At 42.2% G+C, this 18,836-nt stretch overlaps 1 protein-coding gene across 1 annotated transcript in view; it reads right to left on the bottom strand.

Annotated features, from left to right (window-relative positions):
• The window catches only part of LSAMP (limbic system associated membrane protein), a gene marked incomplete at its 5' end in the record, with an annotated part of 434,032 nt that extends 415,201 nt beyond the window's left edge, over positions 1–18,831 (bottom strand). Inside the window, one exon of the mRNA XM_083439051.1 lies at positions 18,743–18,831. Within this exon, the coding sequence (XP_083295177.1) occupies positions 18,743–18,831 (89 nt within the window). The remainder of the gene's footprint in view (positions 1–18,742) is intronic.
• Between the last annotated feature and the right edge of the window lie 5 nt (positions 18,832–18,836).

Raw genomic sequence — 18,836 nt, 5'->3', positions numbered from 1 at the left:
GAAGAACAGCAGAGCAATCAAACAAAAGTTTGAATGGGTTTTGCAAGGTTAACAGATCAGAGGGAAAGAGAGTTTGTGTGAGAAATGGCAGTGAGCTGCAGACAGCATCTTTCCCCCTAAGATGAAAATTGCTGGCTCATGAAATAGCAGGTGGAAATATTGAGACGGTCCAAAAATTTCATTCCCACCTCCTTATTTCTCTTTCAGTAGTCGGGTAGAGAGAGAGGAAAAGGTGGAAATGAAATGTTTAGGGGCTTGTTTAGAGGACAGTTATCTGCTACTCTGAAAAGATCAGCTGTGTCACCAAGTTGCATAACTGAATCTCTCATGGTCTGGCTAAAAGGGCTGGGATTAAGCACAGTGCAATGCAGAGTGCTAATAATAATAATAATAATAATATTAATCACAACCCAACCCAACCCAACAGCAGCAGCAGCAGCAAGCTACTTGGCCCTAGTCCTGGATTTTATCTATCACTAGGAATCCCATTGATCTCTTCTCCTGACACAGCAGAGGTGTGTGAATAATTTTCCGCTGCATAATCGTTCAGTGAATTGTTTCCTTCTTCCACTTGGAACAATGCTTACAGGCAGCCGGCCATTTCCTCGGACTGATTCAATCTCTGAATTCACTCAACATAATTGTTGGAAGTGGTGATTCCCCCCTCCCACTTCTTTAACAATGGCACGCCATTCACTGTGATTATGGGATGTTCAATATTCTAGCTGTGTTGGTTAGTTTCGGTTGCTTGCATTTAGGGTCACCACCTGGCCTATTTTAAACTTGCCTGGCTTTTCTTTTCTTATCGGCAACTTTCTGTAATCTTAAACTTAAAGGTAAGCTACAGGCAATAAAAAAAATTTACATATATATGAGCGATGACATTATTTTTCTTCCTTTTGCCTTTAGGAAAGATGGCAAAAGTATATCATAGTCTTCTGTTTCCTGACTGGCCAAGTGTTAACAATTTTTTACCAGGTCTGCTATGAAATCTACTGAACCCAATGGAAATACATCAATTGCCTAGAATAGGGCTGGAACAAAGATCAGAGACATAATCAAGAAGAGGGTGTTAAGGGAGTCCCTGGAGCTGTGACTCCATCAGGGAAAAGAAACAAATAAGGGCTTTAAAATTATTAACCTTTCCTTTTCTGGAGGCTCACAGGCCCTGCCTGAGGCATTGTTCCTATTAAAATCAGGCTACCAGAACATTGGCTGGGTGCAGTGTTTGGAAGGCAATTTTCTCTTGTCACATTCACATAAAATAATTGTGTGTGCAATCCAAGTTGTGATCAGAGCCACATCTTGTTCATTTAATTGCCTCAGTTACAGGAATGCAATGGTAAGGAAACTATAACCCAGCACCACACCAAAATAAATACATAAGCAACACAGTGCCAGTCATTATTGGAAAGTGTTTACGTTCGTGTGCGTGCATTTGTGTGCGTGCATATGAATGCGTGGTGCCAGCTGCAGAAGACACGGATTGTTTACTCATCTATTGATAGTTTTAAAATGTGATTTCCATGAGCATTAGTCAAGTTAAAAAACTGAGTTGCTCAATTATTCCGATGCAAAAAATAAAAATAAAAAGGCAACAAGCAGAAGCTTACAAAAGAAACACAGCTGCAGCCAAAGTGAGTTCATTTTTATATTGGAGCAAATATTCACAGAACATGGGTTATTTTGTAGAATTTGTCCCACTCTAATAACAGGCTCTGAGCAAATAATATGAATAGCAGCAATCTATAGTACACAGTTACATATTTGAGGTATGGCACGTGCTAGCTTTGGTAAGCTCTCTGCTGTTTTATACTAGCGAAAGGCCCGTCATTATGACAAGTGAGGTGTGTATGAGGGAGGGACTGTATATTAGAGGGATCCCTGGAGTGCTTGTAGGTACAGGGCACCATGAATGAATGGCAACCATTTAGTAATAGAGGGATGAAGCAATCCAGGTTCTAAATTCACCCTCTGTTCCCGTGATCCCAGTATTTGGAGTGGGGATTTGGTATGCCCCTTCTCAGTTGTCCCTGATTGCAACCCATTTACTTTGTCTCAAAGAATTCAACAGCTTTTTAAAATGTGATCCTGCAGTACAGATAAAATCCTGGGAACTGACTTGTTATATAATACTAGGTAACATTCCATGTTTGACAGGCAGGAAAACATTTAAGAGATGGAGAAAGCTAGCTTTCTTCCCCACAATGTCTTCAGAAAGTGAGAAGGTGAATTGCTCTCAAAATGGTTCCCCTTTCAATGATGGCTACTGACAGGATCGATGAGCATAAGAGATGGTGGGCAGGATTTGGTTTCACCATAGAATTGGCCCTAAGTGTAGCACTTTACTTTTCCACATAGGAATTAAGAGGATCAGTTTGTAGATTCCCTTATATGGAATAAAGCAATATACTCTGGGGCAATGCTGGAATTGGTGCTAAACCTGTCATATTTCCTGGTGACTCCCGCCATTTGCAATGAAACCAACTTCTATCAGCCTAGCCATATTCTGGGCACTGTCTCTTAGTCACATCAGGCATTTTTGATAACTGGGTTGGTAGGTGAATGAGCATCTAGATGTTGTTATCTGTCATCTGTAATGTTGGTTTCAGCCAACATGGCCAATGGTCAAAGTTGCAGTCCACAATATCTGGAGAACACTACAAAGGTTACCCCTGCAGTACAGCATAGTATTTACCTTTCATAGAATCACAGCATTATCATTGAGTAGCCGTGTTCCCAGAGCTATATGTTTGCCAAATTTCATCAGATAGCCATACTCTAGAGCTTTGTGTTTACACATTTTATGACTGACATTGAGGTCCAAACAGCAACATGCAACATCAGTGCTGCTGTATTACAACTGGACAAACACTGAATTAGCTGTGTTTGCCTGTAGATAATGTCCAGGAGTGCTGGACTAGAATGTATGGACCCATGTTCAAAACTCCACTGTGAAGTTCCCTGCCACTAACTCTTAGCCTAATCTACCTAATAAATTGATATTGCCTCATATCTTTTATGCACAAGTGGCTTTATATATTATGGATCTTGCTACCTATTCCTAGTCATGTTCTCTGAGAGCTGAGAATTGGTTCTGATGATAGTCCCCTGTGGCTTACTTGCACACAAAAGAGCTCAAGCAATAAACCTACTTGCATGAGCAGTCTAACATGGAAACTATGTGCACACATGAGATTGCAGTTTTTTCTGCTTGCAGTAAAGAAGGAGCAATTTGATGTTCTAGTTCATGACAGAGGAGTGGTACTCATGCATGAGTTTGTTCCTTACATGAGTAGACTGCTTGTCCAGCTGAGCTATGGAGTATGTTGCAAAGTCTCATAACATTATATAATTATAACTCATGATTATGTGGCTCCTGGCTACTCCCTGGTAAGCCGACACAGGACTGCAGCATAACTTTGCAAAAGGCTGTTTAATTCTTGTCTCATCTTATCTTCCACAACAGTGCTGAGTACAACATACAACTGCTGTTCCCCGTCTTACAAGGACAGACATATTTTGTATTAGCTGTGGCAAGGTAGAAATCTGAACCCAGGCCTGATTACTGTCATCTGGTAAGGGTTCAAAACCAGAAAATGTGATAACTGAACTAAATAGGAATAAATATGATCCTTGGCTTTGTGTTATAGAAACACAACATACTTGTAAACAGCAGTACAATCTATTTGCAGCATTAACACTGCATACCTCTGTTTCCTCAGCTTGCTGTACTACCCATGTTAAGTAGCTAAATGGGCTTACACAGCATTAGCATAGCATTTTATTACTTCTCATTTCTATAGTACGTCCATGCATGAAGTATTTTATTATTCTTACTGCATTTCTGCTCCCAGCAACCTGCATGAAGTAGGTGAGGCTGTGAGAGGGTGGTTTGCCCAAGGCCACCCTGGGAGCTTTATGACTGAGCAGGGATTTGTAACTAGATCTCTAGCACTCAAACCCAACATGTGATACTTAGAAAAGCACCCCAACTTTTATATAACAGGACCTTTTTAGAAGGCACTGTTAACAACACACACACACACACACACACATATGAAGACTTGGGTTGGAGTGGTCCTAAAGTGAGTTATACCTTCTGTCTTCCACAAGATATTGTCACTGGCGCTGCTTGATTTTGTTTTGCTTCCCACTTACCCACTCCTTTCCACAGTTCTCTTTCATTTATATCCTTGAACTTCAGACACATTGGGGCAGGAGGGGGAGAGGGAGAAAGAATGCCGTACCACACCAGAGAGACTCAGCTGAAGCCCCAAAGACAGGAGCTGTTTGCGCTGCTGCTTCTTTCTCCATAAATACAGCTGAGACTATGACTGGGTAATTGGCTAAGTGCCTGTCAGCTTAATAACAGAGAGGGAGAGGGAGATTTGTACTTACTATTCAAAGCCATGGATGCTTCCTGCCAGTGGATTTCAACATGGGTTTTGTTTTGCTAGGTTAGCAGAGAGTGAACGGACACAGGGTTCCAAGGAGTTGTCCTGTTCACACAAGGATTGTTGTGGAAAAGCACAGGAGGAAACAGACAATGTGGAAAACTGTAGAATTCACCCAGACCTTATGCAGTCATCTGGCACAGTTCAAGCTAGCCAGGCATCACTGCTTCCCCTAGATCAGGCATGGCCAAACTTGGCCCTCCAGCTGTTTTGGGACTACAACTCCCATCATCCCCAGCTAACAGGACCAGTGGTCAGGGATGATGGGAACTGTAGTCCGAAAACAGCTGGAGGGCCAGGTTTGGCCATGCCTGCTCTAGATGAAGGTGGCCCAACTTTTCATACCAAACGGGCTGCAAGAATACTTTGATATGGAACCTGTGGGCTGCACACTGATTTGTTGTGTGGAGGGGGGTGGAGGCCAAAATTAGAGGGGGGCAGCCTTTGCACTGCCTTCCAAACACTGGCTAAGTGGCTCGCTAGGCTTTGGAAAGGATGTGTGAGGCTCTGGCAGAATCCTAGAGCCCCCCTCTTTCCCAAGACGGAGGACTCTAGGACCCTGTCAGAGCCCTCACGTCTCCTTTCCAGAGCCCAGTACTTCACTTACCCAGCTTTGGGAAGGTGGTATGAGGGAGGGGAGGGGTGTCAACTGTTGCTGAGGGCCACCAAAAAAAGGCCTTGAGGGCCATATGTTGGACCACCAATGGTAGCCAAGAGTATATGGCTGCCAGCATTTGATTTTGGAGATAACCTGAACTTTTTCCAACTGAAGGCACCATGCTCTCTGCATTATAAACCCACAAGAGCATTTTTTCACCCAAAGAGTATAGTCTTTATACTATAAAGATAGGTCCTGAATAAAAGATAGGACAGAATGGTATACAGGTGGCAATTAAATGTTTATTAATTTTTATTTAAAACTGATTGGTGTTATGCATGTGTGTCTAATATATTACATCAGAACAGATTGCTCATTGGGGTTAAAGGGGAGATACAACACAGATGCTATTTTAAGAAAAACTAATTTGAGGCCATTCTTGTCCTCAGGACCCATCTGTAAAGTATAGGAGATGCAGTTTCAGATGCTCTTCAGAAACCTTGCATGGCTATATCAATTTTAATGCCAACTAAGTAGGGAAACATATGGTACTTTGTAGCAAATTGAAGTGTGTATGCAGACTCAGGGGAGCAGGTTGAACCAACACAATCTGACAGTTTCTCCTCCACCACTTTCTTTAACGTAAGTTATAGATTTGATATTATAATACTGTATGTATATCAATCAGTAAAGTCTTATTTTGTTCTTTTCCCATGCAAGTGTCACCTGTGATTTGTTAATCCACCTATACAGGCCCCTACATGCATATAGTTTGCATTGATATGTACATCATTACGTGCCTATATTCCAAATTCCAGGCAGGTACCCTTTGCAACTCTCCTCCATTACCAAGTATTTTACAAGTTTCTCTCCTGCCAGGGTTGTATATTTTGCAGCATCCTGTCTCCCTAGGTGTATATATCTAAAGTTTCGGTACTGTATTAAGAATACGTAAGATACCAGCAAAAATATGTAGCAGTATCTCTATTTTTTACTCCTTGAAGTCTGCACAACAGAGCTTACAAGGGCTTTCTCTTTTTCTCTTCTGTGAAAATACGCATGGATTTCCCCCATAGTGCTCACAAATGCTTCATCCTGAGGGTGGCTTCATAAATTCAGATTTTGGTATGACAATTGCTGGAAAAACTAGGTATTTTAGTGTTTCTTTGGGTGTTCAGGCATGTTGTTGTTGGTTCTGCATATTCTCAGAGATGTAGTTTTCCCTGCATCATACACTCAGCTGTACCTCCTCAAATTCTTGTGGACAAAGAGAGCATGATTTATAGACATTTTGTAAAAAAAACACCCAGCATTTCAGAACATATAGCAATTTCTTCTACCCACTGATCTGCTGTGTTTGACTTGTCTTTTCTTGAGGGATACTTGAAGCTCCTTAGTTTGTTTCTTATCCCCTTGTTCTTTTCATCCAAAACCCAACAGGAAAAAAAGTGGGTTCCCTAAAGGGATAGCTAGGGGAAAGAAGAGGCTTATGATAGCTTAATGTAGCCAGCAGAAGGTTCTTATAGGAATATTTCCTGTTCCGTTCTTCCCTGTTGGATAGAAAGTCTGGTGCATCCCTGGTATAACCCATCTGGATTCATTCTGACCTTGTCGACTCCACCTTCAAGGTGCTCACATCCTGTCACATTTCCATTCTGAAGCACTATGACGAGCATTAACTGCATGCAAGGCACAATAATGGGGGGGGGAGAATATTGTTTCTATATATCTATGCATCACTGTTTCATGGTGCTGTTTCATACTCTATATTTTTGAGGTGTAAAGGTATTTGAAGTGTGTGCCTAAAAATGGAACATGTGAATGCAACAATCACATTTACCACAAAGGTTCACTCATCAGAGAGTCATATTTTGCTACAGCTCCCACTTGAGAGCACATTTGATAGCAAACTTGGGGGGTTGCCTTTTTATGTTGAAATGGCCTTGAGTTTACATTGCATTTTGTACAGATTGAAGGGAAACAGCATTAATGGCTGTGTTGCCTTCTGCTCACCTGTGAAGTTCAGCTGCATATAAATGCTGCATCTAGTGGGTTGCATCACGGTGTGAATAGGTCTCCCGAACACCGGTAGGCTTTAAGCATTTATTAAGAAACCATCTTTACTGAGAAAAGGGCTTACTTGCATTTTGACAGTCAATAAAACAGTAGGGTAATAATCTTGGTTTGAGGGGTGGGAGCTCCACTATTCCATTCAATAACAACAATGCTTTTTTTGTAGTCGTGTCAGTAAATTTAAACCGCTTTATAGCCTGAACATGTATACAGCCAATCTTTAATGAAATGCTCTCCACTGCATTTTCCTGTTATAAACTGTATGCTAATAAAAGCTATAATCTATGCAGCTCTCACTTTTCCTTTATCTGGATTGTGCAGGACACAAACTTTGTTTTAATGCCATGTTGCTGTTCAGCTTGAAGAATCTTTATCCACATGCGCAGTTCCAAAATATCAATAAAATATCTGAAGGCCAAAAAGCATTGCATTTGTGTTATTACTGGAAATTTAATCCAAGTCCTTCTTTCCTGGAAGGCACGCTTGCAACTTTTATAAAATGAATGCCTTTGGGCTGAAATTTCTCGGTCACATTCTTCTTCAATTAGAATATTTGTTGCAATTAAAAGCAGGCCATTTATTCTTATGTACAGTCAGTGTTGCTCTTCATTTTGTATCCTCGCCTAATTTTTAAAATGATTGTATAATTTAAACGAAACGGCTTAACACACACATTGACTTGATCTTCTTTGCTATGAACCATCTTTTGGTAGGTACTAAACAATGTCATATAGCTAGATAATCTTAACCCTATTCACACTGGAAGGCAACCTTAAGGAATAAGTAGTGAGTAAAAGAGAAAAGAGCAGGCTATTTTCATCCTCCCTCCCCACAACCTCTGGCTAATCTGTGATAGCAGGCAATTGGCAAAGCCTTAGCAACTGCCACAGACCAATGATGCTAAATGGCAAATGATGAGACTGAGGAAGAAGGTCAGTTTGCTGCTTCTTGGAGCTCTGGTCTCTCAAGAGGCTGCTAACCTTCCAGAGGCTCCATATATAGGTAAGTAGTAGTCAGTGGGATGGGGAGGTTTGCATTGCTTACCTGACATCCATTGCTGCACCCCTATCTCCTCATTCCTCCTATCCCTCTTGATAACTGGCAGTCACTCCAGCCATTGGGAAGCACAGCTAGCCCCCATCCCACCAACTGCAATTGCACCATAAAAACCTCACTCTTGCTCCTGGCAGACAAAAAAGAAGAAGCACAAATGGAGACTTGAGCTACTGGATACTCGAAGGATAGGATTGCTGTGTTTCAGCTTGCCACATTGCTGGCACAGAAGACACCTTCTTTCCTTGATTCATTTATTTATTCATTGCATGTATATCATGCCGTTCCTCCAAGCAGCAAAAGGAAGCATGCTTACATAGGGATTGTTCCCATTTTATCCTTGCAATAACCTGCCACTGTACCCTGCTTCGTCTTCAGTCCAAGTATGTTTAGCGTTCCTCAGAATCATTGGATGTGTGCTCTAATCCACCACAAACAAAATGCCCTCCCTCTCTAATAATTCAGCAGTGTACACGGTGCGTAATCAAAGAAAGTTAATGTGATCTGCTATATGCTGCTAGATAAATGCTTTTTCAATCCCTGTGCTACCACTAATTGTAAGAGGAATGAGTATTTAGCACAATTTGTTTTCAGTAACTGATGTGGTTGGCATTTACCTGATGTGGTAGACAGGAGTAAAAGACGTAGGAAAAAGAAGACCATCACTCTTTAGGCACACTTAGAGGCAGGATGCTACAGTGGTCCAGATTCCAGGCAATGCCAGCAGGTGGCCACAAACCCCGAAGCTGAGCCAAATTCCAAGATGGCAAGACCAAGAATCATAGAATTGTAGAGTTGGAAGCCCCAACTTGGGGCTCAAACATACAACCCTGACAATAAGAGTCTCGTGCTCTACCAACTGAGGTACAGAAGTTAGAATAACAAAAATTTAGAAGAACATGGGACTTTGCTTTTAACCATTTTCCTGCATCACACTAGAACAGAACTGTAGCTTGTTAAGGATGACAGAGTGAATACCAAAGCGTCCCCCTGTTCTCTGTGCCCACCTACAGAAGAAAGTGGCACACAGATTCAGACTTTTCAGTATGAATTCATGTTGGTTTGGAAGGCCAGGTTCATAAAGAGTTGTGAAATGCCCAAGTTCAGAGGCACTGAACACCAAATGCAGGGGAGGACTGTTACAATACTGTCAGGATTATGGTTTTCCCAGAGGCAGCTAGCTGATCACTATGGGAAGAAGAATGCTACATGGGGCTTCAGACTTTTATGATGTTATTATGTGTTTAAAAAGTGTCGGATCAGACAAGTCAAGGAGCAGCAGTAAGAGAACAGAAACAAGCAAAGTCAGGGTTAATGTTGGGGTCAAACAAACAGCTGTAAAGGGTTGGTTTTGCATGCAGGTCAGGATCCACGAGACACTGTGCAAAAGCTTTCTGTCCCCAGAAAAGCCCTTATATAAGGACCCCTGGCCATTCATTTTCAAAATACTGTGAGGTTGAGCCAGTTACAACTCTTCACGATACTGTCCATTACTGCACAAAGCAAAGGCTCTGTATTAGTCCCTGTGCATCAGTAATATTTTCTATATCACATATCAGTGTGAGTCTCTGATTATAGCCTCTCTGGGTTATATTCATGTTTTTACATATAATCCAGATTATACAGACACATTACTGTTAAATACAATTGCTTGCATCTCTTCTCTTCTCTCTCTCTCTCTTTTAGCTTTTTACTCAACTCAACCCAGGGACTTGAAATTCAGTATCAGCAGTTGCTTTTATCAAATTATTGCATTTCCCTGTATCCCACTGCAATGAAAAGATTGTGTATTAGCACAGATTGACTTAATACCAAAGCATCTCCCGCCCTTCATCCGTACCCACACACAGGAAAAAAGTGCCTAGTGGTACATACGTCCCACATTTCTCTCAGCGTGACTGTGATTAGGGCTTAAAAGAATATAAATTTTCATATTTGTGAATCAAATGTGTGTATAAATTGCCTTTGATATCTTTGCATTTGTACTCCTGAGAATATGAGCGTCAAGTACAGCTTTGACTTCAAATGCCATTGGTTCAGCTAGCATCACTTTTATCAGTACAGTTAGTTGTTCTTCCTTCTTAGGACTGTTTTGTTTAAATACACTAGCAGAAAAAAACATTGGCCTAGAGGCTATTTGCAATGGCCATCTGCTCAGTTCTGCTCAATATGCCCAGTGCCACTTGAGGTTTCATTTTGATTAGAGCTCCATGGGTTATAAAGGACTCCTAGAAGATTCAGCAGCGGCTTTCTGCACATTGTCATGAGATCCCTGAAAGACACAGGCTGACAGTTCTAGAGCAGGGTGTATAGAGCAGCTTTCACAAACTTGGTGTCCTTCAGGTGTTGTTGGGCTACAACTTCCATCAGATCCAGTTTGCATGTGCTGGCAGGGGGCACTGGCGGAAGAAGAGGAGTGCGGGCGGAGCGCACTGCCTCCGCCAGGGCGATCCCCAGGGTGCCATCGTGGCTGGGCCCCTGCCTGCACTGGGTGCCCCGCCCCCCCAGGACATGACCACACCCCTATGGGTGGTGTGCCTTGCCCCTGAGACACGTATCCCACACTCGGGATGTGCATCAGCCCCGTCCCCGGTGCCGGAGCATGAAGCTCTGCCACTGGCAGGGGGTGATGGGAGCTGTAGTCCAACAGCACCTGAAGGACACCAGGTTTGTGAAGGCTAGTGCAGAGTGTAAATATTTTTGCCTTTCTGAGCACAAATTAGTTGGGCAAACAGCCTTCTTCAAGGCAGCAACTTCCCAATTCACAGACTACTTCCATTACGGTAAAAGAAATGTGAACTATAAAGTTTAGTATTATCATTATATTTTATATTTATGGTTTATATCTTAATGTTTGTGTTACTGATTTTTTTTATACTTTGTAAACTGTACTAAGTGGTGTATAAAATAAAAAAATAAAATCATAATATAATATGTTTTTAGTTCAGAAAATTCACAAAGCTAACTTCAGTTATGAGTAATGTGTCTACGTGTCTATGGTGGAAGTAATAGTGGCGTATATATCTCTACCTGAGAACAAAACATTTTATATGAAGTTGCCATCCCTTTATGAAAGGAAACACCATGCATAAATCACATACCATGACAAGATATCGCCAACACATTACCTCACTGTTGAAAAACAATGTACTGGCTGCCCGTTAGCTACAAGACTAAGTTCAATGTGCTGGTTTTGGTGTATAAAGCCCTATATAGCTTGGGACCAGGATACTTAAAAGACACTCACCTCTTCTTTACCCAATCAATCACTGCACTCTGCAGGCGAGGACCTCCTACAGATACCATTTTACCAGGAAGTCTTTTCTGCACCATGTAGAAAATGGGCCTTTGGTGTTCTGGCACCTATCCTTTGGACTTCCACTCCCTTGAGCATTAGAAAGGCACCATTCCTGTTGTATTTTCAGCACCTACTGAACACCTTCCTCTTTCAACGAGTCTTTTAAACCAAGATCTTTCCCAGTCTGTATTGGGACTGCTTTTAAGTTATTTTAAAGATGTTTTAATTGTTTTATTATTTGTCGCCCTGGGTTTGTTTGGGAGGAAGGGTTGGATATATATGTAATAAATAAATAAAATTTTGAAGTCTGCACATTCACAGAATCATAAATCTACCGGGCAAACTCCAGAATTAAAATTTGATCAGCAAATGTAAAATTAATAGTCTCTAATAAAACACCTAGTCTAGGTTCAAATGTCACTATTTGCCGCACACAAAAAACACACAAAAGTTGAGCTTTATTTGTGAATCTGATGTGTCATTCATTTCAGGTCAATTTGCATAAGGTCACATAATACTGATTGCATATTTATGAACTTCAGTATTATGACAAATGTGGAGAGAGCCTTTGTGAACCTGGTATGCAAAATTCAGAAATGGAACATAAACTCCAGTTCAATTACTGAAAATTAATGAGACTAGATTAATGCAACCTTTGTACCGAATAATATTAATCTTTTGGTATAAGAATCTAGGGTGGACAGGCAAAATCAGAGATGTGTATACTACCCACTATCATATGCAAGACTGAAAGGTGGTCATGAACCCATGCTTTAAAGTTTAAAACACAAGTTCAAGTCCTCATATTATTACATATAGATATAAGAGTAAATAGTATTAAACAAATGTCTAAAGGCCCTTTTTTATGATTGAGAAGCATAAAGGCTGAAATTGAGGTACACTTACATCCTGTCTAAATTCAGTAGTCGTACCTTGGAAGTCAAATGCCTTGCCAGTCTAATATTTTGGCTCCCAAACATCGCAAACCTGGAAGTGACTGTTCCAGTTTGTGAACTATTTTTGGAAGCTGAACATCCGACAGGGCTTCCACAACTTCTGATTGCCTGCAGGAGCTTCCTAGAACCAATCAGAAGCTGTGCTTTGGTTTCCCAATGTTTTGGAAGTCAAATGGACTTCCGGAATGGATTCTGTTTGACTTCCAAGGTACGACTGTACTGCCAAGTCTGTACCACATCAAGCTCCCCATGTCTCACTCCTCTCCATTTCAGCAACTGACAGTGATGCTTAATATTGGGAGGCTGAGTGTACAACACTGCCTCCCAATGGTCCTACCCAGACCTTGAACCTGAAGACTCATCTGAGGAAGAACAAAAGCAGCAGGATTCTCCACACTGCCAGCAGAGCCAGTGGAGACCCAAGACTTCACACTGGCTGCTTGAATTTCTGGCTAGCTCTTTAGAGCCTCCTCATCTCATCTCATCTCATCTCCCACAAGGTCACAGAAGCAGAGGAGATGGCAGGCAGGCCAGCGAGGAGCTTCAGAACTGCCAACATACCTCGTTGCACATGAGGCTACTTAGGAGGAAGGGGAAGTGCATAGAAGCACCTGCTTGAATCTGGACCTGACTATGAGCCAGGAAGGGGTTGAGCCTACAGCCCCCAGTCTGAGCTGATGTGTTGCTGAAGCAACAACTCTCCCCTAGGTGTCAGCTTTCCAGAGGTAGAGAAATGGGCAGTGAGAGTAGTCTCATTTTATTTTCAGAAGTCTTCTGATCATGCAGATCCAGCTGAGAATTAATTCTAAAACTAATCTTGTCGTACTTAATGATATGCAATCTGAATTAGAAGGGCATTTGAGTCTTGGGTGCTATCTTATACTCAGTGCTGAAAAAACTGAATTAGTTAAATGGTCTTTAATTTAAAAAAGCATATTTCTGGATGTTGAAGCAGCATGAATATACATGCATGTGCAGGCATGTTAATGCTTATGCATATTGCCTCTATAGAGTGTGCACAGACTTTATTTAGGGTGCTGGTTTTATTTCAATGATTAGCAAAAGGTTTCATATAGTTCTTTTGCTTGTTTCCTGGGGCTGTGCATGTATTTTCTTCTATGCCTTTCTTCACTATGTTTTGATTGTTGCTGTTACTTTACTATTCTGATTTCAATTACTGCAAGCCACTTTGAGCAATGCATATGCACTGGCAAGGTGGGGTATACATGGGTATAAAGGATGCATAAAATAAGTTTGCCTTCTTTCTTTCTTTAAAAGCTGTGCATTGCGCCATTAATACACTAGTTCATCCACTAACAGTGTTTGTTTATTATTGTATAGCAATGGGAGATTCTTTCTATTACAGTACTGCAGGTAGACGAGGTCATAAGCAAAGGCAGAAAGGATCTTCTGACACAACACTTCCGAACAACCACAACACACACATACAAGCATTTGATCCCTTTTTCTTTTCTTTTTTGCAACGTGAGATTCGTTTTATATAAACGATTCGAAGCTGTGCATGGCATGGTGTTATAAATGCCCTGTTCACATGGAATCTTGTTGCCAGGCACATAATACTAGTGTTTAAAAAGCTTGCCTTGGCTGTCCATACATTACAGGGCCAGGTTCAAGATTCTTGTATTAATATGCAAGATCCTTAGCCACTTGGGTCCACAACTCCTTAAGGATGATCAGATTCTGTATATCCTTGCCCAATCACTGACACCTTCAGAGAATTAGCTGTTATTGGTCCCTCATGTCTCAGATGCTCAGACAGTATCCACCAGTAGTCATGCTGAGATCAGACAGGCACCAAGAAGGTACAATACTTCTTCACACAGCATATGGCTAAACCATGGACTTTTGCTGCCACAAGAGGCAGTGATGGCCACCAAGTTGAATGTCTTTAAAAGTGGATCAGGCAAATTCATGGAGGAGCAGGCTATCAATGGCTACTAGTCACTATGGATATACTCTGCCTCCATGGCTGGGAGCCATATACTTCTGAACACCAGTTGCTGGAAAGTACAGGAGAGAAGAATGCTGTTACACTTGGATTCTGCCTTCGGGATTCCATTGGGCATCTGGGCTGGCCACTGAGAGAACAGGAGCCAAGACTAGATGGGCCACTGGCCTATCCAGTAAAACTATTCTTATGTTCTCCCAATTTAACTTCAGGCACTAGACAAACAGCTTTCTATTTCAGCAGGCATTTTAAGGAAGTTGTGTTTATGTAGAGAGTTGGTTTCCCCTGTGGTTTTTGTTTGTTTTAAAAGCTGCATTATTTTGATTGATGGATTGTTGGTGGCCAGTCTGGACCACTCTGAGGCTTTATATAAAGAGATTCAGACTAACCACCAAATTTTAAAATAATGTAGTGGGGGAAGGTAGTGCTTCAAGACACTGTGGGCTAACTCCGTATCTACTGCTAATGCATCCTTTGTTGACATTCCCTCCACCATCCACACATTTTCATTCATATACCAGATGTACACATCCATGCATCAGACGTACATGCATAAAGCTCCTGCATGGGGCATGAGTCCAATTGCTCATGTGGAGAAGATCTTTCAGTGCTTGGGGATTGTCTGAACCCCTAAATGTCTGCAGCCTACTGAGAATAGGTAGCTTCACCTCAACCCCCACTGCTAGAAAAGCTTTTCTATGTCCCAAAGGTTCCCTACCCAATTTTGTAGATACCGATTCTAGCAGGGACTTTGGTTCTGCTTCAGGTTCAGACATTGAGTTTTTTGAATGTGGGGAAAGAAGTAGTGCAATCTCCCTGAAGATGCAGGATTGGCTCCTGGGACTTTCTTGACATAAGGGTTTCTGGTGGATTTCCTTTGGGGTGTATGCTGAAGGAAACTCCCTATGCCTTTGCCTCGTCCTGGTTCTTAGTCCTGCACCTCATCTCTAGTTCTTAGTAAGGCAGATCCTAGGGCAATGTCACAAGGAAATGGTTGTTCTTCCACCCCACCTGCACTAAAAAAGTGTGAAGACAGGCTCCACGATGAACCTCAGACTGAGAGGCACACTGGGTCTTTCCAGGAGCCTGGCTTAAATGCAGACTGTTGGCTAAGGTATCTCCCACATAGAAGCTGCACACATTTCCAGTTGGATGTTTTAAGCACATGTCCAACAGCTCAGAACATGTCTCTAGAAAAGAAAAGCCCATTTTCTACTGTGATAACCCCATGATGAATCAGCTCTGTACAAACATTCATTCAGGTAAAAATGAACCCTGCTCTCAACCTCCACAAGTGTAAGGGTTTTAGTAGTGAGTAGCATGAGGCAAAGCAGCAGAGTCATCCCCCTGATACTGGTGCTTATGCTGCTTACTTGTAGGAGACTGAGATGGGGTGGAGTGGCAAGGTCAAGGATGCATGGCAATGGCAGCCCCAACCTAACTGCCACTGAACCACACCTCAGCCCTGTCAAGGAAAGAAGCAGCAATGTCAGTGTTGAAAGGGTGGCTCTACCCTCAACTGTGCTGCTACGGTTCAAGTGTCCACTTTGTGCGCTAGACTTGCATAGGCTTTTGCACACAAACAACACCTTCCACATATCCAGGGAATGAATCACATGAATGGGTTTTATACAGATAGGCACTATTCCACCAGGAGCCTTAAATACAAGGAGGGTGGGGCAAGACCAGAGGGTGTGACCCCAATCCCTTGTCCTGCACACTAATTTCTTCTCAAATAAACACTGGGAGGGGTAAAGAGAACAAACTACACCAGCACTAGAGTTATCTCTGTTAGCTTTGCAGTTAAGCAATAGATTTGTGCAGTCTACAGTTCCTAGTAGTATTTGTGGACTGTAGTGCTCCTAGAGCACATCCTTGAAGTAATTGCCTCAAGTGAACACATTTATGTGCAGCATGCACAAAACTCCCAACGATGTTAGGTAAAGCCTGAATTGGAGCCTTGCCTGTAGCAAATGTACAAAGGATGCAGACATTTTTGTGTGCATTGCACTGAAGCTTTGATTTCTACAGCAGGAAAGTTCAGTTGGTTATCTTATTAAAATTGTCAGTCTTCAAAGTTTACGCACTCTAGCCCAACAGGACTTGGTGCAATGGAAATATGACCTTCTTCTGCATTGTGCGTCTCTATCCTGGATGCCAATATACTTAATAGAACAAAAGCATGCAAACACATTCCAGCCTACCTCCTTTTACACAAGAGGATGAAATTGGTACATGCACATTTCATGTCACATCCATGCAGGCTAACACACATCTTCCCAGTAAATGCATTTTGAGCACCAAGTATCTCTAGATAAACTCCAGGGCTGCAAGGTTAAGTGGGAAATAGAAATCCAATGACCCCTAGCTGGGTAAGTGAGCTTAATGACTTCGCTGCTGCCATATGTACACAGAGGAGCTGAGCACACTCCCTCTTGTGCTACGTGGGAAAGGGGGAGGCCAAGCCAGAGGAATTACTGTACCATGCATTTTAAAATGGAAGGGAACTAAGCGTAGGGGAAAGCCCTCCTGGAAAGGGGTTAACAGAGGCATGAATCCCGACAGGGCACGAAGATAGAGAAAAGACTCCCAAGTCAGAGAGAGCACCACTGTTAGGTGTTTGTGGTTCAGCTAAAGCTTTCCATCACGAACGCAAGGCAGATGAATTACTCGGTAAATCCTATTACTCCATGTGGATAAACCTTACATGCAAGTTAACAAGTCTGGAGAGCTGGGGAATGGATTCTGCTGAAAGGATATTCCAGGATAAGAACACTCTCAGCTCATGAGAGCTAAGAGGAGAAAAATACACCCACTCCTGTTGGCTTTGCATTCTGAAATCCCTTCTCCCTGCACTAATATAATCATGCGCTTGAAATATGAGGAATAAAGATAATATACTATGCTCTGGTCCTCCTGCACCCGGAATCTTCAGAGAGAAAACAAAGTGGTGAGATCCACAAGGAAATGAAATGACCCCAGTTATTATGAACTCAGGAATATAGTTCCAATTATTGAACAGAGGGGCAAGGGAATGAGCATGGGCTCATGTGGCAAGAGTTCAGGGTTGTGTCTACTAGCTACCAATTCTAGGGGAACAGAGTAAAAACTTTGCTGTTGTCATTAGCTTTGCCAAGGAACTGCTCCCTGGGTAGTTGAGGGTTGTGCGTTATCAGCTCTTTGCATAGATTGCACTCTTATTCTAAATCACATCCAATAGTTTTAGTGCTATAATATGCAGAACGCACATACTCATGCACACACAGAGCAGTTTCATCAGTAGGGCAGTTATACTACCTTAAATGGAGCAGATTACAATACTATAAATTATTTTATTTCAATTAATAGTGGGGAATTTTCATTCAACAACTAATGTGGACAGGGATTTATGCAGTCCTAAATTTAAGGAGGAAGCACAAACCAACACACTTTCAGGTGTGGTATCCCACCACCAGCCACCCCAGTCACACATGTACACACGAAACACACCTTTCCTTCAGGGCTAAGCAAGAAAACCAACAGAGCAAGCAGGCAAGAAGAGCCTTGGCTCAAAGGAGTCACCCAACAAGGAACCATACACCATCTGAATTCAAACATTCAGTTCAAACTATTATTAGCCAGAAGTGAATTCTGTCATCAATAGAAGCAAAGTCACCCTCCACACCCCATTTTTACATGAGCCCAAAACAAGTGGGAATGAATTCATTAACCAGTGCTTGAATTTCAGAAGTGCATAATGATTGGGAGGGAGAAAAAAACATTTCTCATAACTCCTTTCCCAGGTGACTGGTCATTTAACAACACAAAGTGTGTGTGTGTGTGTGTGTGTGTGTGTTCTCTCAGACCCAGCTCTTTTCATTTAAACACTGGTGTGAATACTGTATACCCATTTTCACTGAAGGGCAAGTTGCACACCTCTCACTTCACTCATTCTTATACAAATAAAAGCAAGAGAGAAAATAGATGGGTGTTGGGGGGGGAATACAAGAACTGCCTTCTATTAGCTGATGCAGCAGGATTTTCAAACATTTAATACTATTTGCCTCCTGGTACTTAATACTTTGGTAACAGCGGGATAGTTCGTTTTGATGTGCATCTTTAACATAGAATTTGAAAGGCAAATAGTTTTGAGTCAGTGGTATTTGCCCTGTTTGCGTGCATGATGAATCAGAATCAACTCCACATCGACATATTCCAAGTCACAGTCACATTCAGACGTATAGGCACACACCAGTCCAGCCCATCTCCTTCTCCCCCAACCCCGCCACACAGTTCAGGACTGCCGAACGAGAGACACGAAGATAAAGGAAGAACAAAAGTTGGCCAATCGCCCCCTACCTGAGGATGGCTGTGTCCCCCTGCCTCACCGTGATGTTGTCGGTGCCTCGGTTATAATCCACGCTGCGGACCGGCAGCCCTGTGGGGAGAAGGC

The sequence above is a fragment of the Podarcis tiliguerta genome, assembly GCF_965153285.1.
Source record: "Podarcis tiliguerta genome assembly, chromosome: 4".
Lineage (NCBI taxonomy): Eukaryota > Metazoa > Chordata > Lepidosauria > Squamata > Lacertidae > Podarcis > Podarcis tiliguerta.
Note: the sequence above shows the minus strand (reverse complement) of the source record. Positions and strands in the feature narration are given on the sequence as shown.